Raw genomic sequence first — 25,000 nt, 5'->3', positions numbered from 1 at the left:
TAGGATCTTTTTTAACCATTTCCTTTCTTGTTTTAAGATTTGTTTAATCCATACATTTTGTCAATCCAGATCAGTCCACTGGGGCCCTTAACCCCTCCCTCCCCCACCACCAATCCCTACCACCAATCCCCACCACCAATCTCCACCAATCTCCACCAATCTCCACCAATCTCCACCAATCCCCACCAATCCCCACCAATCCCCACCAATCCCTACCAATCCCCTGTCCTTTCTGTATTTTCACAGTGCCTTTCTCTTCCTGCTCCTCTGGTTGCACTTTGGAGTTTTGGTGTTGCCCCTGATCCCACACCAGTTCCCCTGATCCCACACCAGTTCCCCTGATCCCACACCAGTTCCCCTGACACTTCTAGTTCTCTAGTTCTAGTTCTCAGGGTTCCCACCCATTTTCATTCACAACATTTCAAAATGTTTCCATGACTTCTTAAGGACCTCTAATGAAATGTCCAAGAACTCTTCTAGGTTCCCCTTGCTTCCCTCTCTCTCTGCTTTCCCGCCACCCAGCCCTCCGGGGGTTACCCCCTGCCTTCTTACCCCCCTCCCCCCCTCCTAGTCCCCACCTCTCCGGTACGTACCTGCGCGCGGGGGACTGGGGTCGGACCTGCACGAGGATGAAGCCCATGCTCTGCAGGTACTGGACGTACTGCTGCAGGAAGGTGCTGGAGATGTCCTGCAGCCAGGGCTCCTCGCGCAGCCGGCTGGGCAGCGTCTCGGCCGAGTCCGTGCTGTAGCTCCGGTCCCGACCCGACGCCGCGGAGTCGCTGGAGCGATGGCGCCGCTGCGAGGGAGGGAGGGAGTGAGGGAGCGAGAGAGAGAAGGACCGAATCAGACATAGTTAGAGTGACAGAGTTGGTTAGAAAGACAGAGAGTAAGAGTACGAGCAAGAAAAAGGAGAGATATAGAGTTAAAAAGTAGAGAATGAGAAAAAAAGGCAAAGAGAGAGAGAGATAGAGTTGGAAAGTGAAGAGAGAGACCATGTGAATACAAAAAAATTGCTTAAATGCATAAATGTATACAAATGTGTTTGTTTTTAGAAAAGACCGATTTCTCCAAACACTCCATTTCTAAACATGAGAAAGTAAGGAAAAGAGATCAAGAGACTACTGAACAAATAGCAAACAAAAGTAACAGATCAGGAGGAAGAGGAAGAGGATGAGAGGGCGAGGCCACCAGCCTGTGAGCAAGAGAGCCGCTGGAAGAGAGCTGGTGACATGGCAACCCTCATGCCACGTAGAAAGTCACGGACAAACACACACACAAACACACACACACACACACGGTGCCTACTGGGCGATGGCCCGGGCACAGCGGAGCGTGAGGGTGTGAGGGTGTTAGGGAGTGTGAGGCGTGGTGGAGTGTCACTGTTAGGGACCCTGGCCCGGGGTCGGAGGAGCTCGCACGGCTAAATGAAGCAGATGCTGAGGGCCAGCGCTGGTGTGTGAAACTCCAGCCAGGCCAGAGGGGCACTCAGGGGCCCAGGGGGGGGGGGGGGGGGGGGGGGGGGGGGGGGGCATTGGGGGCAGATAGGGTAATATACAACACTGCTGAACATTCTTCACCAGAGGGAGTGGAGTGTGTGTGTCTGTGTCTGTGTGTCTGTCATACCACAGTAACTTAGACTTGTACTTGGGACAAAATGGAGACCTTAAGTGCGTGTGAGCAGTTTGTGTGTATGTGTGTGTGTGCTCTACATCTGTGTGTGTGTGTGTGTGAATGTCACACAAAAGCAACTTAGACTTGCATCTGCTCTGACTGGTTACTGTGTGTGTGTGTGTGGATGTGAGAAGTCACCTTGTGTGTCTGTGTGTATGTGTGTTTGAGAGAGTTAGACAGAAAGGCCCCTTGACACAAGGCTATGTGCATGTGGGGTTTTGTGTGTGTATGATGCCAGTCATACCTGCCGTGTGCATGTATGTATGTGTGTGTGCTTGCGTCTGTGTTTGTGTGTGTGTGTGCGTGAGTGTGAGCATGAGCATGTGAGTGTGTGTGTGTGTACACCTGTGTGAAAGTGTGTGTGTGTGGGTGAGTGTGTGTGTGTGTGAGAGACGACAGTCACCTTGACGGGCGGCTGGACTATCTGTTCTTCCTGGATCTGTTTGCGGAAGACAGGGTCAAAGAGCAGTGGAGTGGCACAGTAGTGCACCAGCCGAGACGACTGCTTCAGGGTGTCCAGATCTGCCACCTGCGGAGGGAAGAACACACACACACACACACACACACACACACACACACACACACACAAACACACAAACACACACACACACACACAAAGACACACACACACACACGAATGATATGCACATACACACACACACATAGCACGCAACACCTCAGTGCTGTTTTTGGTTTTGAACAAACATCAGGTACCAAACCTTTACCTCTAGGTGTTTAACACACAATGTAGAGTTTTAGAGTGAAACATTTTTGTCATTACAATTGTACCGTGTTCTGACATTCCCGAAAGACAAAACACTAAGCACAGTAATGCATGTACACACACACACACACACACCTACACACTAACAGACACCTATCCATGAAGCCTATTCACACACTGTAATCACTTTGACACACAATATCCCATCATGTTCTTTCAAGGCAAACGCCAGCACCGTTCACACAGTAATGCACACACACACACACACACACACACACACACACACACACACACACAATCTATCCATGAAGCATATTCAGACACAAATGCCAGCTCCATTCTCACCGGCCGCATGAAGAATCGCCCGTGTCAATCATGTCAGTTCAGCCCCTCTGAACGGGACAGATGCGTTATCACTGTCACAGGCTCATCACGGGCACCATGCGTGTGTGTGTGTGTGTGTGTGTGTGTATGTGTGTCACATCACCACCATTAACATATCCATCTTCCACATATGACCCGCTCCATTCATTCTACAGATGAACCGTTCATTTATCAGGGGTCATGGCTACATGCATGCCCCCCCCCCCCACTTATAAAAGGCCATATGCTCCAGGGGCCTTGGGGGGTTGGGGGGGGCGGGGGCCCTGAGAATGGAGGGACAGGCATGGATCTCAAGGTGGAGATGGATCGGTGTAATCCAGGGAAAAGACAGGGTGACTGATCTACAAGGTAGCCTCAGAGAGAGACGAGAGAGAGAGAGAGAGAGAGAGAGTGAGGGAGAGAGTGAGGGAGAGTAAGAGAGAGTTGGAGGTTGAGCGAGTGTGACCAGGCCTGCTAATGCTCATTTCCTCTCCTCATGTCATTACACTAGCAATAGTGGTACCTGGTCCGCGTGCGCGCGCGTGTGTGTGTGTGCACGTGTGTGTGCGTGAGTGTGTGTGTGTGTGAGTGTGAATGTGCGTGTGTGTAAGCATTAGTGTGTGAACGCTTCCATGTACCATCAACATGCTCATCTGTGACTGATGAGTTAGCGAGTGAGTGAGCATGTGGTGGGTACGTGTGTGTACATGGAGGTGTTCATATGAATACCAGCATGAGTGAGTGCCAGTGTCTAACACTGCCGTGTGTGAATGGGGGACTGTGTCTGAGTGTCTTCATTTAGGTATTGTGCATATGTGTGCGTGCGTGTGTGTGTGAGCGACAGCGTGAATGTGTATGTCTTTGCTGCACTCAATGTGTGTGTGTGTTTGTGTGAGTGTGTGTGTCTGTGTGTGTGTGTGTGTGAGCGACAGCGTGTATGTGTATGTCTTTGCTGCACTCTGTATGTGTGTGTGTTTGTGTGAGTGTGTGTTTCTATGTGCACGCCTGCATGCAATGTTAATATTTGACCGAGGTCACTCAGCGGGAGCAGTCACAGGGTGGGTCAGAGAAATGTTGTGTGGTTGTGTGGTTTCTGTGTGTGGAGTGCTGGCTGTACAACATTGCATTACCATCACACATTAATAAGCCTCAATCAGAACCCCTCTCGACAGACAGACACACACACACACACACACACACACACACACACACACACACCCACCACTCCCCCCAAAACCACCCCCCAGGCTCTTCGCAGGCATTTAGGTGCTCGGGGCTAATTGGTCATTTCTCTGGCTGCCAAATGAAGAGCAATCTGAGAGTTTCCGCTGTGACAGGCAGCAACCAGGCATGCAGTGCTACTTCTCAGTGCATCCCAATGAGAGGGAGGGATAGAGGGATGGAGAGAGGGATAGAGGGATGGACGGATGGAGGGAGAGAATATGCTAAATGCGGAGTTCACAAGGGACAAAGTCAATTTAGCAGCTCTCAAAGCTGTGAGACCAGGCGCAAGGCTGAGATCTATTTAGAGGTGTGGGTGAGTTTGTAAAAATAAGACAGAGATATTCCTGAGATATGTGTTTCTGTGTATGTGTGTGTGTGTTTGCGTGTGTGTCTGTGTTTGCGTGCGTGTGTGTGTGTGTGTGTGTGTGTCTGTGCACACAGCTTGACATGTTGGTGTATTTTGTTCTGGGAACGGTTTGTCGTTTGTCAAAGATTGTGAGTGTGCAGTGATAGAAATGTTTTGTGTCCACTTGCCTGCGAGTAAACATTCATATACAGTATATATGTGTATATAGAATAAAATCATGTGTGTGTGTGTGTCTGTGTGAGAGAGAAAGAAAGACTCACTGATACGATCATGTTGGCCTGAGAGAGGAAGTGTGTGTGTATGTGTGTGTGTGTGTGTGTGAGAGAGAAAGAAAGACTCACTGATATGGGCATGTTGGACTGGGCCGACCTCTGCTGCCACGTGACAAACAGGTTCTCGATCTTACACTGCTTCTCAATCTCTGCGGAGACAAGACAAGACATTCTCAGCTTCAGAACTTTGAGTGACAGGCAGCCGCAAACACGCACCTACACACACACAAAGAAATGAACACACTTAAGCACACACTCACACACACATACACTCGTCCCCTCGGAGGGAGACACCTGTCTCCTATCAGTACCGACTGACGACTGACACGGATCTGCGCCAGACCTGGTCTGATCTGGGATCATCACTCCATAAGGAGTGTAGAACCCATCCCATGTAGTAAAGCTGATTTCAGAACCAAAATATAGGCCATAGATATATGGAATACATAGAATATAGAACATATCAATAGGCCTATCCTGCACACTAAAGATGATTCGAGAAACACACTCTAGTCTGTAAAAACAGTAAAGAATAGACCTATCAAACTTATTGAATAAGGTTGATTGGAGAGCCACAATATTGCTCTCCGAGCACTAAATCAAATGATCTCTCTCGTACTAAAGCTGATTTTGAGAACCACAATCTTGTCCATGGAGAACATACAGAACATACCCATCCTTTTTATTTCGGTCGGATCAGATGTGAAAGCGACACCGCATCATCAATAGCAGATAACAATTTTCCATCGGAAAGCCAAATTGAATTGACGACAAAGAAAAACAACATCTTGGGCGAACGTGCTGATAGTTAGAGGCAGGGGAGAAGTAATGTGCCACAGTATATGTCTGGTGGAACTGTAAAAAAAAACATTAAACTAATGTCATAATAGCCCATTCAAATACTCTGTGGCAAGCCAATTAAGCCGTAATGGGGTCTCAAGCTACTTGTTTTGTTCCCTCCAGAGGTAATGAGAAATCTGCAGTTCAAGGGCATGCGAAGCGAGCGGATTTTGAAAGCCGTGCCAGTGTGTGTGTGCGTGCAAGCATGACTGAGTGTGACAGGTGTCTGAACTTGGTGACCTTGACCTGTTTGCGTGTCTGTGTGTGTCTGTGTGTGTCTGTGTGTGTCTGTGTGTGTCTGTGTGTGTCTGTGTGTGTCTGTGTGTCAAAAGTGAATGTGAGTTAATGTAAGTGTTTGTGACCATGGAAATGTGGAGGCTGTGTATGTGTGGGATGTGTGGTACCATGTATTTGAATGGGTATTTAAATGTATGTGTCTATTGCCATGCATGCAAGTACTGTCTGTATTTGTATGCGTATCTGTGTGTGTGTGTGTGTGTGTGTGTGTGTGTGCGTACGTTCGTTGTGTAAGTGTGAGTGTGTTTCTGTGTGTGTGCGTACGTTCGTTGTGTAAGTGTGAGTGTGTTTCTGTGTGCATGTGTATGTGTGTGTGTGTGTACGTGTGTTGTGTAAGTGTGAGTCTGTTTCTGTCTGCATATGTGTCTGCATATGTGTGTGCATGTGAGTGTGTTTCTGTGTGTATTTTATGTGTGCATGTGTGTGTATATGTACACGTGTTGTGTAAGTGTGAGATTGTTTCTGTGTGTATTTGTGTGTGCGTGTGTATTTGTGTGTGCGTGTCTGCATGCGTGTTAGATGTATGTTGTCCAACCTCTGCGCTCGGATGCCTTGACGTCCAGCAGCTGGGAGCCGTGCCGGGCCACCACGTCGGCCCCCTCCTGTGTGCTGGCCAGGGGCCGCAGGGCCCCCACGTCCCGCAGGGCCTCGTCGAAAGGCACCAGGTCCGCCGGGAAGTGCAGCGGGGGCAGCCCGCGAGACGAGCTGCCCAGCCGGCCCTGCTCCTTGCTGGGCACCGGCGGCACGGGGCTACGGAGAAGAGCCTCCGCGTCCATGGTGGGGTTCAGGAACGGGTTGGGCTCCTAAGGAGAGCAGGGGGAGACAGACAGACAGACGGAGAGAGAGAGAGAGACGGACAAGCATGTGAGGGATGGAACTGACCGAATGACTGACCAACCAACAGACACAGACCAACAGACAGACAGACCCACAGACAGACAGATAGACAGACAGACTGACTGACAGACAGATAGACAGATAGACAGACAGACCAACAGACAGACAGACAGACCAACAGACAGACTGACTCACAGACTGACTGACAGATCGGCAGACAGAAAGAAAGAAAGAAAGAAAGAAAGAAGGTGAGAGAAGACTCATGAAGGAGGGAGTGAAATGAGAGAGAAAGAGACCAAAGGGAAAGAAAGAGAAGATGAGTGAGAGAATATAGGTGTGAGAAAGTGGAGGGAGAAGACACATAGGAGACAGAGAGAGAGAGAGAGAGAGAGAGAGAGAGAGAGAGAGAGAGAGAGAGAGAGAGAGAGAGAGAGATAGAGATAGAGAGAGAGAGCGAGCAAGAGAGAGCAAGAGAGAACGAGAGGGGGGAACAGGTGTGCAAGACAGAAGGAATGATGTGAAGTGAGTAAATCGGTATTTGCCCCCTGATGCGTGTTGCAACTTGCTTGTTTTCAGGAACATGGAAAGTCCCCCCGACCCCATCAACCCCCACCCCCACCTTCACTCTCCATCACCACCACCATCATCATCATCATCTCTGCTCTTTTGAAAGTGCTGGGCCTTCGGGGGGAAGGTCCCCAGAGAGCCAGTGTCTCTCACTTCACCCCCCTCTCTTTCATGTGATGTGCCTGGAGTCAGCCCCTTCCACTCATTTCAAAGAGCATCTCGGAAAGAAAGAAAAGCCTTCTCCTCCGTTAACCCTTCCCTACATCCCTGTTTAACATGACAGCACAGGCAGAGAAATTCAATTAAGAACTTTTGTTCAGTCGTTGGGAGGAGGATTCATTAGTAAACTTGTAAAAATGAACGCGCGCGCACGCGCACACGCACACACACACACACACACACACACACACACACACACACATCACATACACACATCACATACACACATCACATACACACATATACAAACACACACACACAAAAAATTAAGTGAAGCTTTTTTTTTTTTTTTTTGCTCCCCTTAGTCTTTCATGGCTCAATTAAGAGGAGCCTGATCCTCTGGCAGAGCAAGCGAGGGCTTTGGGGATTAAACACGCTCGCTCTAAATGAGCACTGGAACTTCAGCTTCAGCAGGCTGTCTATGTGTGCGTGTGTGTGTGTGTGTGTGTGTGTGTGTGTGTGTGTGTGTGTGTGTTGAGCGTTAGGACCACACTAGGCTAACATGCCCCAAACTCCGCTCCTCTCCACTTACGGATCCCCCTGAGTTAGTACCCACTGGAGCAGGGGGCAGTTACTGCGGGGCACAGTCAGTGTGGGGGCGGGGGGGCGATTGGATGGGGAGAGTTGACGGGTTGTGGGTGAAGGGCATATAGTGGGTGGGGGGGGGGTTGGATGTCCAGATGTCCACGCTGCCCGTTCATGGCACAGCGAGCCGGACGGACGCCTGCAGGCGCGTGGGGAGAGGGGGCGGGGGGGACGTTGGCGAGAGTGGGCACTGGTGCCCGATGCTCTTCCTCGCAGGCCACCGAGGGCCTGGCAGATGATTGGCGGCGGGGGCAAATTTTCTGCCGTGCTGAGTCTGCCTTCTGTCCGCGCTCATTAGCGGAAGAGCGGCTAAAGACACGAGCCAGGGCCAGTGGAGAGACTGGGGGGGAGAGAGACAGAGAGAGAGAGAGAGAATCAAAGAGAGAGAGAGAGAGAAAGAAAGAGAGTGCGAGAGAGAAGGAGAGAAGAAAGAGAAAAGAGAAAGTTTTCTTTTTGTGGGTTTTGGTGGTGGCGGTTGTTTTTCGTCTCCAGGCTGGTTCAGTGTTTGTGCGCTGGACTGTCCTGCGATGCCACAGATGGCACAAAGCTCTCAGGGGCTGTCAAGGTTTGCATGAGGGATTCAGCTGAATGCAGGGCCGCTCCGTTCTCCACTTGTAATGCAGGATAAAGCAGGGGAGTCAAAAGGACAAGCCTCCCTGAAGAGATCTGTCTGCGGAGGACTGACCGACCGACCGCACTGAATGATGATGACCGCACTCCTCTCCTCAGCACCTCTCAGACACTCTCAACGCTGGAGCAGGGAAAGTAGGGCTGCCCAGTCTCTCCCCCACAGCTTCACGGTGAGGATGAAGCCGTTCAGGGGTTTGGCCAGTCATTTTGATCAGCTGAATCAAGTCTGTTTACAGAGGGGCAGTGTTTTTTGATTTGTTAAGAAATAAAGTTGCTTCTAGATGAGTGATATTAGTCTGCAGGGATAATGAAGTAGTTCCAGATACTCCTGCTCAGTCTACGGCTGTTCATATTTCAGTTTCAGGCATTATATTGCGTTTGTTTACGGTTTTGGCCCTGTGAAATGTAAACAAAGAGAACTTCACTTAACTTAATGAAACACAACGACTCATAACGACAAGAATGCACTGGAGAATGGTGCAATATTCCTTCAGAGTTACATCACTACGGTTAGTTTAGAAGCAGTTCTTTTGTTCCTTTTTCATGATCTTTCTTCTCCGCAAAAAACACTCCAGTCTTCAGGAGAACAACACAGAAGGGATCTCCGCCCCCCCCGCCCCCCTCCCTCGCGCTCTCTTTCACTCTCTCCTTGTCCCCCTACCCAACTCCTTACAGTATATCAAACTGAGTCAGAAAATACAAGAGGGCAGACTGCAAAGGTGGAGAGAAAAAAAAAAGAGGGTGAGGGGATCAAAAGAGGAGAGAGGCGCGGAGGCCTCGGTGCAGGCGTGTCACAAGCAGCGGGAGCGAGGGGTGTGTGGAGGGAATGATCAGAGACAGGGAATAATCTAGGGCACCGTTTCACCATCAAAGGCCAGAGCACAGGCAACTTGGCATGGTAAACCCGGAGTCCCGAAATCCAGCTGGGTGGACAGACACACACACACACACACACACACAGTGTGAGAGAGAGAAAGAGAGAGAGAGCTAGAAAGAGAGAGCTAGAAAGAGAGAGCTACAAAGAGAGAGCGCAGGAGGTCACAACGGTCACCTAAAACCTCCCACAATGCATCTGGATGTCACACCGGCTCCCGCGCTGTCAGAAATTCCGCAGGGATACACCGTGAATACACAGAGATCGTGAGCCAACGCGTTTCCATGGCGACAAGCCAGAGCCGCGGATTAGGCTGCGGCGACTGATGTTATGACCCGTTCAAAGGACTCCGCGGGGAACACGGGCATTTATTAGAGCGAAGCCGTCGCAGATGGAATGCTTGAAGGAAGGTGGGGGCGGGGGGGGGGGTAAACGTTTCACATCAAACGCACCACACTCTAAGGCAGTCCGTCCCAGAACGGTCAGGCCAACAATCCGCTGACTTGGCAGCTTCTTGCGTGCAAAAAATAAATAAAAACACGAAAAAAATATATAAACGGGAAGCCCGAGAGCCGTAGTTCAAGACGCCTGACATCCACAATCGATAACCAGACAGACAAAAGAGGGCCAAGAATGAAAGGCCCCGCTGAGACCCTTCATGGCAAGCCAGTGGGGAGGGGTGGTTAACACTGAACAGAGACCCTAAACAAGTTTAGACAGCATTTTGATCAAATCCGATTTCTTTCTCCGAGAAAAAAAAAAGAAAAAAGCCAGATGCTTGTGTCATCCCCATGCTCGACATCTGTCTTTCGTCAATCTTAATAGACAGGAAACAGATGAAGGGGACTGTTTTACGGCGCGCCGTGCTTCTGTGCATTTCAAACGTGGCCGACCAGAACCCTGGCTGCTGAGGGGCCTCTGAGGCGCGGGGCTTACAGGAGGACTGGTGGTGGGGTGTGTGTGTGTGTGTGTGTGTGTGTGTGTGTGTGTGCGCGCTCGCTTACAGGAGTACTGGTGGATTTCTGACTTCACGTTGGCACTGACTCAGCCAATACACTGCGCTTTTGCTGCTCATCCAGGCGTGAAATATTAACGTCATCCACACTCAACAACGTGAATTATTACACACTGCCGTCTGTAGCAGCATTTCTGAGTTTAGTGGAGAGTGGAGACACACAAGTTTGTTTTGTACACTTAAGCAATATTTATAAAAAAAATGTTTTAATGCAGGCAGAATATTTTAGAGATTTAGATTGTAAAGTCTCACATTTCACTGCTCGCATTTGCTAGGCGTGTGGGAGGAGAGTTGAATTCTAGATTAGAATGTTAAAGTGACTTGAATAGAAAGAGATGACAGCGAACAGCAGGCTATGGCTGGAGAATCCCAAAGGCGCAGCAGTACATGATGGGAGAGGTCACATCTGAAGGGATTGACATAGTGTGTGTGTGTGTGAGTGTGTGAGTGTGTGTGAGTGTGTGAGTGTGTGTGTGTGTGTGTGTGTGTGTGTGTGTGTGTTCGCACTACTGTATGTTTGTAAATAGTCTGTACAGGTGATAATGTAATTCAGTGGCTAAATGAATGACCATGGGGAAAAGACTTGCAGTGAAGACATCCTGTTTATTTTGTGAGTGCTTAAGCTTTGATGAAACACTATCCTCTCGTGTCGGTGTAGTAAGTGTGCCCAAGCATCTAAGTGTGCATTTCATCAGAAGATGCTAAAACCCATCTCATATTTATTTATCTTAAACTAGTATACTCTAACTGCATTAACTGTATTTTAATATAAATACTGATTTACCTCACTTTAACTTAAATTAACTCAATAATTTATTATTAATATTATCTGTCTGTCAGCTTCTCAACTTCTCCTCCTTCTTCTACATGCCTTCAAAATCTCACCATTGTTTTGCACAATATAAAGCCAATGTGGTTACGGTATGTGTCTGTCTGTCTGTCCGTCTGTGTGTGTGTGTGTGTGTGTGTGTGTGTGTGTGTGTGTGTGTGTGTGTGTGTGTGTGTGTGCATCCTTACCTGTTTGAGGTCTTCATGGGCTGGTATGTCTGTGAAGCAGTAGTGGTGGAAGAGGCCCATTTTCTGGTTGAGCAGGCAGTTGACCACATGAGCCCTGGCGTTCTGCCACTGCACCAGACGCACCAGGCCACGGTTCAGGGACCCGCCCAGATCCACCGACCAGTTATACGCATACAGGGTCACCTGGAGAACGAGGGAGGGAGAGAGAGAGAGAGAGAGAGAGAGAGTGAGTGAGACAAACAGACAGACACATACACACAGAGAGAGAGTGAGAGAGAGAAAACAGACACATACACACACACACACACACACATAGAGAGAGAGAGAGACAGACAGACAGACAGACAGACAGAAACATACACACAGAGAGAAAAAGACAGTGAGAGAGACAAAATGACAGAGACAGAGACAGACACATACACATAGAGAGAGAGAGAGAGAGAGAGAGAGAGAGAGAGAGAGAGAGAGAGAGAGAGAGAGCACAGAAGTAGAAGGAGAATTAGCGTGAGGTACAGAGAGTACAAAGAAGAAAAAGATGAGAAAGAAGATGAAGAAAAGAGAAGCAGTTTGTTTATGCAGCACAGTACAAAATATGCGTCACAGTCAGCGGCATTCAACACCTCGCAGAGAACCAAATTAAAAAGCAGAATAACAGAAAAACAAAACTAAATACACCAAGGGCATTAGCAAGAGGCAAAGAGGTTCTGAGTGCACAATGAGCTCAGTCATATGTGCCTGAGAAAAGACAGAGCTGAAATATAAAACAGATCTGGATTACACTCCCCATAACCTGCCATTTCATGCAGCAGCAGCAGCCTTACGCAGTAGACAGCGAGGGGGGTGAGGTGGGGTGTAGTCAGGTGAGGTGCAATGATTCATCCACTCAACCTTGTCCTCGTCACCACCCCCCCACTAGCAGAAACTGACCTCAGTCACCTCCAGCTGACCCCCCAGGCCTCTCCGTCTTATTCAAAGTGTCTACATGGAGGAGCATCTATACGAACCCCCCAGCCCTCTCCGTCTTATTCAAAGTGTCTGATGGAGGAGCATCTATACGACCACCCCAGCCCTCTCCATCTTATTCAAAGTGTCTGATGGAGGAGCATCTATACGACCTGCTGTCTGATGGAGGAACCTCTATATGACCCGCTGAACCCCCCAGCCCTCTCCGTCTTATTCAAAGTGTCTACATGGAGGAGCCTCTATACGAACCCCCCAGCCCTCTCCATCTTATTCAAAGTGTCTGATGGAGGAGCCTCTATATGACCCGCTGTCTGATGCAGGTCTTCCTCCTCCACCCTGCCACCATCATCAATCCTAATCATTCACCGCCTCCCTTCCCAGTAGTTCACTCACAATACCGTTTCCTGCCATGAACATAGCCATAGGTGCTGAAATGGCATTAAGACAAATGTACCTACCGACCCATCCCCTGTTTCTCCATCTCACTTAACCGCCCCCATCAGCTTTAGACCGCCCCTCCTCCCCCACCACCACCTCCACTTCTACCCCCCCCCCCCCCCCCCCTCCCTCCATCTCTGCCCGTGTCTCACCTTCTTTCCCTGGACGTGGATGTGGAGGAACCTCTGTCGCGGCGCCACCCCCCTGCCCGTCTGGCCTGGGCTGTACCAGTCGCTCTGCTCCAGGGCCTCGAAGCGCTGCAGCCCCTTATGAGCTGCAGGGGGTGGGGGAGGTCAGGGAAGGGTGACAGGAGAGAGAGAGAGAGAGAGAGAGAGAGGGAGAGGGAGAGATAGCAGTCAAAATGGGTGCTCATTTAGCCTCCCTCTACCTCTCACTAGAGAAAAAAAAAAGCTAAACAGAGCTTGATGGGCCGAGCCTTACGGCCACATAAGCCCTAACTCTCAGTTCACCCGGCGTCTCCCACCCTTTGGGGCTGATATCTGTTCTCAGTTCACCCGGCGTCTCCCACCCTTTGGGTCTGGTATCTGCCCATGTACCCATGGGTATCTGCGGAGGATGGGTGTGATTAAACTATAGGCGTCGTAATGGAAAGACCTATTTTTTTTTGTGAATTTTTTTTTCAAAAGGAAAGCTATTAAGCTATTAAGATTAAAATCATAAATGGAGCTCATTACATAAACACAGAGAAACGGCACAGCGGGGGGTCCCTGAAGCCCTGGGGCCAAACCCGTACAGCGACGTCAAGACTGCTTTTCTGAGGGCCGGGTTATAATCGTTGGGGCAGTTTGGAGGATGCGCAGTGAGGACAAGCTCTTCTTCTTTATTCGGTATACACCATCCCCCCCGCCCCCTAAAAAAAATAACAGACCCCCCCCTTCTTCAGCCTATAAATCTGAGCAGAACTGAAGATGAGGTAGCCATGTGAAATGAACTTCACTTGCAGAGGAAATACAAATGTAGAGTGCTCTGCTTTTAAAGCTCGCAGAGGCAGAGAAACAAATGTGCTGATTTTTTTTCCTTCCTTTTTTCTTCCACCCCTTCCCCGAGCAAAGACGTGTCTTTGCGGGGCCGCGAATCGATTCATTTGTCCCGGTGTTCTAAATATACACCAGGAACGGGCTAAATTTACCCTTCTTCATCTGTCACCATTCAGCTTGGTTTGAGTGAGAAGACACTACTTCTGAGTGATACACACTACACCAACAAAGCTGCTTTCACAAGGCCTTTCCCGACACACACACACATACACTTCCTCAAATAACCCAGTGTTACTGGGACTAAAAAAAAGTCATTGACAGACAATAACAGAGTGCGTCCTGGAGCGGGCAATAAGACAAGAAGATGAATTAACGAGAGAATAAATAATTAATTAAGACGCGAAATAGTGACGTTAAAAAAAAGAAAGCCCCAGTTCTTGCTCTCCTGACGGAGCACTGAACTGTTTAATCTCTGTTGGAGATTTAAGCTCTTTGAACGCGTCCCATCTTAGTAAATTAACGTGGTGGGAGCGATCGTGTCTAATGCTTCTGTGGCGCAGGGGTGGGTGTGAAAACAGAGAGGAGACTTGCAGTAATTATGGGAACCGTTACGTAAGGTTATGAACAAACAAACAAACAAACAAACAAACAGGACTTGGAATAATCGCCAGGAGAGTCCCCTGCTTTGTTTGCGGATTCTTATCTTCTGCTTTTGTTTGATCCTAAACATACAATACTTTGCCAAGCTAGTCACCTAAGGGTATAGTGATGAATTCTGACATTTCAATTATATTTAGATACGAAGAGACAAAAATGAAAACCTATCACCACCATGGAGACGTACAGAACACAACCTATCAAGAGTATGGTAATCCCATCACCCTATGTGCAATAGTTACTGAATGTTTATTTTCATAGCGTAAACAAACAAAGATATTCCCGTCACCAGCACTGGGGACCAGACTTACGTGTGAACCTATTTAGCACTGCAGGGTTTTCCTCATCTGAACTGTCGTCTGTGGGCAAACAGAAATGAGCACACATAGCATGGCTGTAACTGGCGGTGAGACACACACACACACACACTCACACACTTATACTCACTCACATGTAAGTACACACACACACACACACACACACACACACACACACAGCTAATGCTAGGCACAGACAGAGAGAACAAGATATGCTAGCCAAAAGATAAACAGATCTGTTAGAAGAGCAAATCAAGAAGACGACATAGAGCAAGCATGGCAGCAGATAGCAGTGTGAGTCGGATCCTATCACTTTGTGTCCATTTACGCCATCCTTATCTGGGTTAAACCAAAAGCTAATATCAGAAGCTTACAAGATGACAGTGCAGTTTTAGTATGTCATGCAAGTAGCTTTTAATATGAAGGGGGAAATGAACTACTGTTGTTAAAGGTTTTGGCATTATAAATAAATTAAGATTAATTAATGCCTAAAGTATTAACAGTAGCAAATTCATTAGTATACTGATTTGCAAAATGTTTAGTGAAGCATGCCAACTGTTGACCACAGAGTCCAGAGCAACAAGTGTGATACTATGCGCGTGTGTGTGGTCGGCTAATTAAGAATTTATGAATCGGTTCATAATGTAATACTTTTGGATGTGATTTCGACCACGACGGCAGGTGGGGACTTTCACTAAAGCAAATACAATCACAGTGAAATCTGGTGTCAAATAGATGATGTTGTACTACTTTAACAGCATCAAGGGCAGACAAACACAACACTACACATTGAGGGAGGAAAATAAATATCAGGAGATTGGATATCAGTGCAACTCACCCTGGAAGGAGCCTTGCTCTGTGCTACAATGCCATTGGTGGAAATTCCGTCCAGTCAGAATGAAGCTCCTGGAAGACGCAGGTGTTTGGCTGGTGTGCTGGATGTGAGGCAGGGGAACAAACATGTCTCCCTGGGGACAACTACAAACAAACAAACAAACAGAAAAATAAATAAATACGCTCCCATCACTGCCCACTCATGACACACATTTTCATCTAGAACATAGTGCTTACAATCAATCAATTTGGCGGCATTACCATTCTGGATAATTCTGTTCCGTGACCTTAAGATTATGGAGAAATCTAGTCTGGCACATTAAGATTCTGAATTACAACATTCAGTGACATTAAGACTTCAGAGAATTCTATTCAGTGACATTAAGATTTCAGAGATTTCTATTCAGTGACATTAAGATTCCAGAGAATTCTATTCAGTGACATTGATTCTCTGGAGAATTGTATTCTATTCTGTGACATCAAGATTAAAGAGGGAGGAGAGAGCCACCTGGTTCTCTCAAACACCTTCACGCAGGTGTCACTGGCCAGAGAGCTGACCAGGCCGGCGATCTCGGTGAGTATGGAAGGGAGCAGGAAGTGGGAGGTGATCTCAGCCGTGCACTGCTGTATCGACGGGCAGCCTGACGGGAAACAAACCCCCCAAAACAACAAGGGAGCAGGAGAGGAGAGGAGGAAGGAGGAGAGGAGGAAGGAATAGAGAGGAGAGGTAGAGGAGCAGAGAGGAGAGGAGGAAGGAGGAGAAGAGAGGAGAGGAGCAGAGAGGAGAGGAGAGGAGGAAAGAGGAGAGGAGAGGTAGAGGAGCAGGAGAGGAGAGGAGGAGGGAGGGGGGTTTAGTTAGACTTGGACTTAAATGTTCCCAGTACAACCAAACTGTCTGGTACAGTGCACACTACATACGTATGTACATACCACACTACATAACATACTACATAACATGTACATACCACAATACATAACACATACATACCACACTACATAACATGTACATACCACACTACATAACACATACATACCACACCACATAACACATACATATCACACTACATATGTACATACCACACTACATAACATGTACATACCACACTACATATGTACATACCACACTACATAACATGTACATACCACACTACATATGTACATACCACACTACATAACATGTACATACCACACTACATATGCACATTCCACACTACATAAAGCAAATAAGAGAAACACATCTAAGAGAAGGGGCCCTTATTTCATAGGGCAACTTATTTCACTGTGCAGTGAGAATAGGCGGCGATATCTATATTTGCTCATTTCATGGACACAAAGAAGGCTCAATCAAGCATAAATGGGTTTGAGGTATTAGTGCATATAGCGCAGCTGCACCTGTTAGCGGCCAGCCTGGTAAACAATTAATATTCTAAGTCTATTTAAAGATTAACATGACAACGCGAACGTAGCCGATAACACGCGCATGCCGCTATTATATCCCGTTATGGTAGCGATGAAGTCATTCTTTATCAGCTGATCACAATGATTCGACCATACCATACTAAAGTTCACACGGAGCTCAGTAATCGTTCGAGTAAACAACATATTTCCGTTTCCACCAGAGGAGACGGAGGTTCTTGTGCAGGAGGTCTGTGCAGGAGGTCTGCCCGACATGAAATCATTTAGGTTCATGGAAAAGGCCATTGCTTTGAAGGAACTCGTTTATACACGGAACTCCCACGTCTGTGTGTGGAAATGATTAAATTAGCTTCACGTCACGCACGGCAGACTTTGCGTGTCGCCAGCCCGTGTTACCCGTCAATGAAATTAGGGGCCCAAGGTCATTAAACACACGGCAGTTTGGAGGATCATGCAGAAAGGGCCGTGCTGTTCATGTTCTCTCTCACAGAGGCGGGAGCGCGGCGGAGTAGAACTCACTCAGCTTGGCCATGAACACGACCCAGGGCTGGTAGGTGAGCCGGTACATGGGGTGCAGGGTCCCCACATCCCCCTCCTCCAGCTGTACCACGTGCCTCCTGCAGGGGGCAGAATACAAAATACAGGATTTCTTGCCCAGGGTACGAGGACATGACAACTCATCAATGATAGTTTTACCATTATTCGTTTCACTTTTACATTTTTGTATTTTCCATTCTTTATCACGATCCTTTTTGTGCTATTAAACCCTGTAAGCTGATCAAATCAAAAGCTTGGAAAATACCATGCGCTGGCTGAGTTTACTTCTATGAAAAGAAGTGCTGAAATATGAAAAGACATTTTACTGATGAGCCAACTTGTGTGTGTGTGTGTGTGTGTGTGCATGTGAATGGGTGGAACCGGGTTCTGCGGACCTCTGGGCCTGTTCCAGTTCCACAGCCATGTTCCTCTCCTGGCTCCACTGCTGCTTGACCATCTCGGTCTTGTGTCGGCGCCGCCCGGCCCGGGTATCCTCGCCCCGCTCCGGCATAATGTCATCCGTCGTCTTGGGGCTGCTCAGCTCCGAAGAGTCCGGCTTGCTCTGGAGAGAGGGAGGGAATGGGAGGGATACAGAAAGGGGTGGGGGGGGGCACAGAGGAAGATGGAGAGAGAGAGAGAGAGAGAGAGAGAGAGAGAGAGAGAAAGAGAAAGAGAGAAACAGGGAGAACAAAAGAGAGACAGAAGAAACAGACCAAGAAAGAGAAAGGAAGACACACAGGATGAAATATAGAGAAAAAACACAGGGCGAGAGAGAGAGAAAAGAGGGAGGGACAGAGGTAGAGAGTACAGAAGGTGAGAGAGAATGGAAGAGAGAGACGTAAATAGAAAAGACAGGAAAAGAAAGGGAGAGAGAGGGAGGGAGATAGGGAGAGAAAGAGAGAGAGAGAGAGGTAAAGGTGGAGAGGGAGAGAGAGAGAGAGAGAGAGAGAGTGAGGAGAGAGAGAGAGAGGAGAGAGAGCGTCTCATTGTTAAAACTGACATGGCAGCCTGCTGGAAGGTGTGCCGGCGAGCCCAAATCATTTCATCACTCATCTCTCCCATAAACACTTGGCCCAAAAGGCCCCGCATCGGCCCTGACCCGCCGATGAAGTTATCCGAAAGAGGAAATGCTGCTGACAGAGCTAATTAATGAGACCAATTTGTCACTAATGAGGCGTTTTCAGCCCCCCACACACCCACACACACACTCTTGTCTGCACACTCTGAGCGGCTCTGGCTCTGGCTCTGGCACTGGCTGCGGTGCCGTCGAAAAATTCTAGGAGAACCGAATGATGCTTTTCAAGGTAACAGGTGCTGTTGATTTGTAAGTCAAGATAAGTAGACGATACAGTGTGCAACCGCATTTTATTTGCCATGCCATCACACAGTGATTTACCCCACCTCAAGGTGTTGTTTTGTGATGAGGGACTCACCAGGATTTCCCAGAAGCTGCGTCGGGTGGTCTTGCCGGTCGGGGTGGTGGACTCGGGGGTGCTGGTGCCGGTGCTGGGGGTCGGGGGGTTGGAGAGGCTGTTGAGGATTAGGGGCGAGGGGCTGCTCCGCAGGCTCTGAGTTCCACTGAGACGCCGGGGGCTCTCACGTACCTCCTTAGTAGCAGCCTGGGGTAGACTCAGCACACCTGGGGGGGAGACAGGAGGCAGGCATGGGGAGCTTGGCAGGCAGGGGGCGCTAGAGAGCTTTCAGGCTGGAGAACTGCAGTGATTGAGGGGCTAGCTCACAGGAAAATAAAATAACATGTCTGTCGGAGCATAAGAAGTGCAGTGTCCAAAATATCCCACATGACCTCAACAACCTGCTAGAAACCCTGAGGCTAGTTGAGCGCTGCCGAGGGAAGCTCAAGGAAAAGCAAGCGCTGCTGTTAAAACAAGAGTAAATGCAATGGTGGAAAAGACTAAATAAAAAAACTAAAACAAAGGGATGAAGAGATGAATGTATGAGCAACAAAAGACAGAAAACATGACAGAGAGAAGACAGAGAAGAGGAAAGGAAACAGAACATGTGCATCTATATGGCACTAAAGGTAAACCGAACGTAAAACTAAACTAAAACGAGCTATTACACAGTAACCACAGAGCAGAGGAATGATCCGGAACAGTGCAGACTTCAGAGGTGAAACTCTTTAGAGTAAAACTACTGGTTCCTCACTGTGGGCCTCGTCCCTGGGAGAGCCCGCGGGCACGCAGAACGTCTCCTGGCACAGGGGGTTGGGCAGCACCCGCAGCTCCATGATGACATCACAGAGGGCGTGGCGCAGAGCACTGCGCAGCTTGTCGGTCAGCTGGAGGGGGCTGACATTACCCTGCTCCCACACATCGAACCGCACACGAACATAGGGCCCTGGGGGGAGAGAGAGAGCGAGAGACGTTAAAAAAAGAAAGAAAGAAAGAAAGGCAGAGAGAAAGAAAGAAAGTCAGGGCAAATGAGTACATATAAGAGCGAAGAATCAGGGCAAACTAGTGAAAAAGTGCAACAGTAGACAAAGCAGTAGAGTCTAAAGTACACCCAAACCCCCCTCCCTCCACCCCACCCCTCCCCTCTCCTGAAGAGATGAAGCCCACAGGGGCACCTCTCGGCTCAGGTAGGGCATTAATTACCCCATCACACCTCACGAGTGCCCCCTGAGTCTATCTGAGAATTTGGGCTATTTTCAGGGAAATATTCCCCCACTGGTGATGCACAATGATTCACTGTTTGCCAATTAGCACCAAAACTTTTCTTTATTAATCTGATGAATCCCCGTGGACTATGTGATGTGGCAACAGAACAAGATTAATACTATTTTAATGTGTTTTTAAAGTAGGGGAAAATGGTTATTAATCTTGTTGACATCTAAATGCATCACTGTAATGTGTTTAGAACTAAGCAGACCATGTTTTCACCATAACCAATATTAGTGTATAATAGTAATATTAATATCATAGCATCGGAGTGACCAAATAAATCTATTAATCAATGAACTAAAATCAGCACACTGTGGACCCTCTCGTGTCCTCTCTTCATTGCTCCCTGACGAGTTAAGTAAGGCTGAAGCGCATAGAAACCAGTGTCCATAGCAAACTAGTCAATCAGTGTCCAATGTCCATAGCAAACCAGTCTCCATAGAAACCAGTGTCCATAGCAAACCAGTCTCCATAGAAACCAGTGTCCATAGCAAACCAGTCTCCATAGAAACCAGTGTCCATAGCAAACCAGTCTCCATAGAAATCAGTAGCCATAGCAAACCAGTCTCCATAGAAACCAGTGTCCATAGCAAACCAGTCTCCATAGAAATCAGTGTCCATAGCAAACCAGTCTCCATAGAAACCAGTCTCCATAGAAATCAGTGGCCATAGCAAACCAGTCTCCATAGAAACCAGTCTCCATAGAAATCAGTGGCCATAGCAAACCAGTCTCCACAGAAATCAGTGTCCATAGCTAAGCTATCTGCAACAGTATACTGTCCAGTCAGCACTACGCCGTTATAGTTCATTGCTCATACATGAACCACCTGAACGTGATCAAATCTATGAGCTTCTGGGACTCACTCTTATATCTATTTATTTATCATACAATGTTATCCAAAGTGACTCCCAATACAAGTACACGTGGGAACTGAACCCATCACCTTGGTGTTTGCTGAGCAACAGGAACTCTTGAGCATAAAACTAGAATTGCCACCATCAACATAGTTTTCTATTTCATTGCTCTACTTACCCTTAACCTTACGAGCACACTGTATACCCACTAACACTTGAAAGCTCTCTTCCCATCTTATGTTGTATGTATTGTGTACATTTACCACATGTATGCTAGCATGCTTATTCTGATATGTGTATGAATTCATCTGCCATGTTTCTGATTCTCTCCCCTCCCTTTCTCCTCCTTTCCCTACAGCCAACCCCCCCCCCCCCCACCCCCCTCTTTCCTATCTCTACCTCTCTACCTGGCCGTCGCCAAGCAGATGGGCCCCAGCGCTTATGAACCGAGATTCTGCTCAAGGTTTCTTCCTGTTAGGAGGAAGGTTTTCCTTGCCTGTCGCCTTTGTGTTTGCTCCAGGGGGGGTTCAGGCTCTGGGCTGTTTAAAGCGCCTTCAGACAATTGTATTGATTTGGCGCTGAATTGAATTGAATTGAATTGAATTGAATTGAAGATTACATTTCAGCATTAATACAATGCATCTTGATGCTGTACGCCCCCCTTAAATGCTTCATAAATACAAAACCAACATGCTAAGTGGCTAACTAAAGTCATTCTAGATGGATTGATTTAATTAAGGAAGATAACTTCTGCCGATAAAACAGATTTAAGAGAGACAAAAAGCATGTATGCGAGAGCCATCCTCCACCTCTATGTGTGCCTACCCCTGAAACTCACCTGGGACTTGGCTGTGGGAGGGCTCCACCTTGACCACAGTGGTCAGTGAGTCAAACTGGTCGGGCTCAAGCGAGATGGCTGAGGCGTCATTTCCTTTGAGTGGAGACGTGCCATCCTGCGCAGGCACCTGTAGGGGGCGCCCTTCAGCGTCGACAAAGGACAGGGCAATGCAGGCGATACCTGGAGGAGACACAGAGACAAGGTCAGGGGTCAAGTATCAGTCACCGTACCTGATGGCCACCGAAACATAGTATCACATAACTACACCTTGACAGTCATGTCAGATTGAGCTTTTAACTGGACATGTGGGTGAAAGAAGTTGATGCGAGTTTTTTTTCATAGTGTCAGTAAATACATTGGGCTTTTGTAAGCGGCGCTCTCTGATGAAAATGTCGAACATCATCAGGCAGAAAACACAAAGCCCACTGCACGCCGTTCAGTGATTGCACTCTTCTCCTCAAATCTTCTCCCAATCAATGCCCCACCACGCCTCGGTAACTCATCTCATAAATACACAGCAACACGGAGACCACTCGCCTGATGGCAAATCCACACAAACACACACACACAGACTCACTAACACATCATCACTGACAAATGCGCTCTCACACACACATTGGACACTCATACACACAACCCCACACACACGCTTACACATGCGCTCACACACACACAAAGCATATTATGGGTGAAATGTAATGTTCTGTGTGTGGATTTATCTGGCTGCTGGAATGTGAGCATGCCATTAGTACAACACACACAAACACAAACACACTCACACACACACACACACACACACACAGCGAATGATGGATGCCCACTGCCGGGAGGGGCGCGGGCAGACACGGATGTGAGGCATCGCGTCACCTGGCATAAATCACAGCGGTCGTTCCGTCCCCACTGAGGCTGGCGCTAACGTTAACACCACCTCCCCCAGTCACACCACAGCGCCCGCCGCCTACAGAGTCAACAGCACAGGGGCAGATGTCGTGCGTGACTCCAACAGCCAGTGAGTGAGGTCTGTTGTTTTGATAATGTGTGTGTGCCAATGCCTCGGAAAGTGTGAAAGTGTGTGAAAGTGTGTGTGTGTGTGTGTGTGTGTGTGAGAAAGGGAGTTTATGATGATAAAACATCTGGGGTGAGACCACAACTCCCCTCACCCCTGCCCTTCTTTGCGTGCCAATGCCTCAGAAAGCTCATGTGTGAGAGTGATAACGTGTTTGTGTGTGAGTGTGTGTGTGTGTTTATATGTGTGTGTGTGTGTGTGTGTGTGTGTGTGTGCACGAGCTATATGTCAATATGGAGAAGAGAGTTCTAACAAGTGTGTGTGTGTGTGTGTATCCCCTGTTCTCATCATGTGCTGTGGCCTCTGAAAGTTAATGTGTGAGCTTTAGTATGTGCACATGTGTGCATGTACAATGTATTTGCACTTGACTCAGTGTGTGTGTGTGTGTGTGTGTGTGTGTGTGTGTGTGTGTGTGTGTGTGTGTGTGCGTGTGTGTGGCATGTGCTCCTGTGTTACAGTATGTGTGTGTGAGTGTGTGTGTCATGTGCTCCTCTGTTACAGTATGTGTGTGTGTGTGTGTGTGTGACTTCCTGAGAGTGCCTGTGTGGCCATCAGTTGGGTTAATGAGTTAATGTAAAACTGTCCCTATTTCCCTGTGCTGGAATCTCTGTGTGTATATTTCTGCTTGTGTGTGTGTGTGTGTGTGTGTGTGAGATTGTGTGTGTTTTTGTGTGTGTGCGTGATGAGCTGTGACAGCCGGCCGGGTGACCTCTTGGCTCAAGATGGCTTTTTGAAACAGTCTCCTGAAACGGACACAGAAGGTCTCTCTGTCTCTCTCTCTCTCTCCTCCATGTTCCCTCTCTCTCCTTTTTCTTTCCCCCCTTTCTGTCCTTCCTCTCTCGCCCTCCCTCTGTCCATTCCCCTTTCTCTCCCTCACTTATCTCTTCCTTCCCTGTCGTCCTCAATGTCTCCTTCTTCTTCCTCCTTCCCTTTCTCTTCCTCTCTCTCTCTCTCTCTCTCTCTCTCTCTCTCTCTCTCTGCAGTCCCACAGTGGCTTATCCTGACAGGCTGTCCGTGACGGGCGCGTGCGGGGTGGCCGAGGGCAATGAGGCCGCTGATTGCTACAGCCGTCACTTTAATGGCTGCAGCCGTACAGGGAGCAGGCTGCAGGATGTGTGTTTGTGCGTGTGTGCACGTGTGTGTGCACGTGTGTGTGTGTGTATGTGTGTGTGTGTGTGAGGAGAGGGGTGGATGGAAGGAGGATTTGGAGCTGACAGGTCTCGATCTACAAGACAAGGATCGTGCTCTCCGCAGGCGCGGGGCTATCAGTCAATTACAGGGCCGAAGCTGGAGACCCTCGGTGAGTGAGAGAGCAGTGACACAGAGAGAGCAGGCCACCGTCACCCAGAACAAAACATGCTCTGTGACACACACACACACACACACACACACACACACACACACACACACACACACACACACACACACACACACACACACACACACACACACACACACACACACACACACACACACACACACACACACACACGTAATGAATCTAACCACCCTGACCTGGAAATATCCCACCTTCCCATCATAAACCCTGTCATATTTTCCTCCAGGGTCAAAAACTCCATCTGATAAAAAAAGGTAAATATTTACTTTTTGCTACAGATTTAGCTGTTTTCCCCAACTTTTTTGACAGATATACCAGAATGCCACAGCAGCGCATATACTATACACACATAGACGGCAGCCAGGGAGGCGACTAACAAACAAGCCTGAGTCATGCAGGAGGGTGGGGGTGCGGGTGGGGATGGGGCTGGCGGGGTTGTCCTGGCCTGGCAGAGGACGAGCTTCAAAAGTCTGTGAAGGCTGGTAGCGCAACTACATGTCCAGCAGAGGGCGCTCTGGTGATCAGGGATGGGGCAGGGATCGGGGTGGGGTAGGAAGTT

General features: G+C 48.4%; 1 protein-coding gene across 6 annotated transcripts in view; it reads right to left on the bottom strand.

Moving 5' to 3' along the window:
• The window catches only part of szt2 (SZT2 subunit of KICSTOR complex), a 93,851-nt gene that overhangs the window by 20,926 nt on the left and 47,925 nt on the right, over positions 1 to 25,000 (bottom strand). For 5 of the 6 annotated variants that reach the window (XM_042708935.1, XM_042708938.1, XM_042708936.1 and 2 more), the window contains 14 exons: positions 22,037 to 22,216; positions 19,829 to 20,020; positions 19,096 to 19,301; positions 18,058 to 18,224; positions 17,645 to 17,742; positions 16,218 to 16,350; positions 15,714 to 15,853; positions 14,870 to 14,917; positions 13,056 to 13,177; positions 11,503 to 11,685; positions 6,294 to 6,561; positions 4,691 to 4,770; positions 2,075 to 2,200; positions 594 to 796 (listed from right to left, as the gene is read on the bottom strand). In XM_042708935.1, coding sequence (XP_042564869.1) covers positions 594 to 796; positions 2,075 to 2,200; positions 4,691 to 4,770; positions 6,294 to 6,561; positions 11,503 to 11,685; positions 13,056 to 13,177; positions 14,870 to 14,917; positions 15,714 to 15,853; positions 16,218 to 16,350; positions 17,645 to 17,742; positions 18,058 to 18,224; positions 19,096 to 19,301; positions 19,829 to 20,020; positions 22,037 to 22,216 — 2,146 coding nt within the window. The remainder of the gene's footprint in view (positions 1 to 593; positions 797 to 2,074; positions 2,201 to 4,690; positions 4,771 to 6,293; positions 6,562 to 11,502; positions 11,686 to 13,055; positions 13,178 to 14,869; positions 14,918 to 15,713; positions 15,854 to 16,217; positions 16,351 to 17,644; positions 17,743 to 18,057; positions 18,225 to 19,095; positions 19,302 to 19,828; positions 20,021 to 22,036; positions 22,217 to 25,000) is intronic. The other variant, XM_042708937.1, reaches the window with a different exon arrangement.

This window comes from Clupea harengus, chromosome 10 (genome assembly GCF_900700415.2).
Source record: "Clupea harengus chromosome 10, Ch_v2.0.2, whole genome shotgun sequence".
NCBI lineage: Eukaryota > Metazoa > Chordata > Actinopteri > Clupeiformes > Clupeidae > Clupea > Clupea harengus.
The sequence above is the reverse complement of the archived record's forward strand: the minus strand, read 5'-3'. Positions and strand labels throughout refer to the sequence as shown.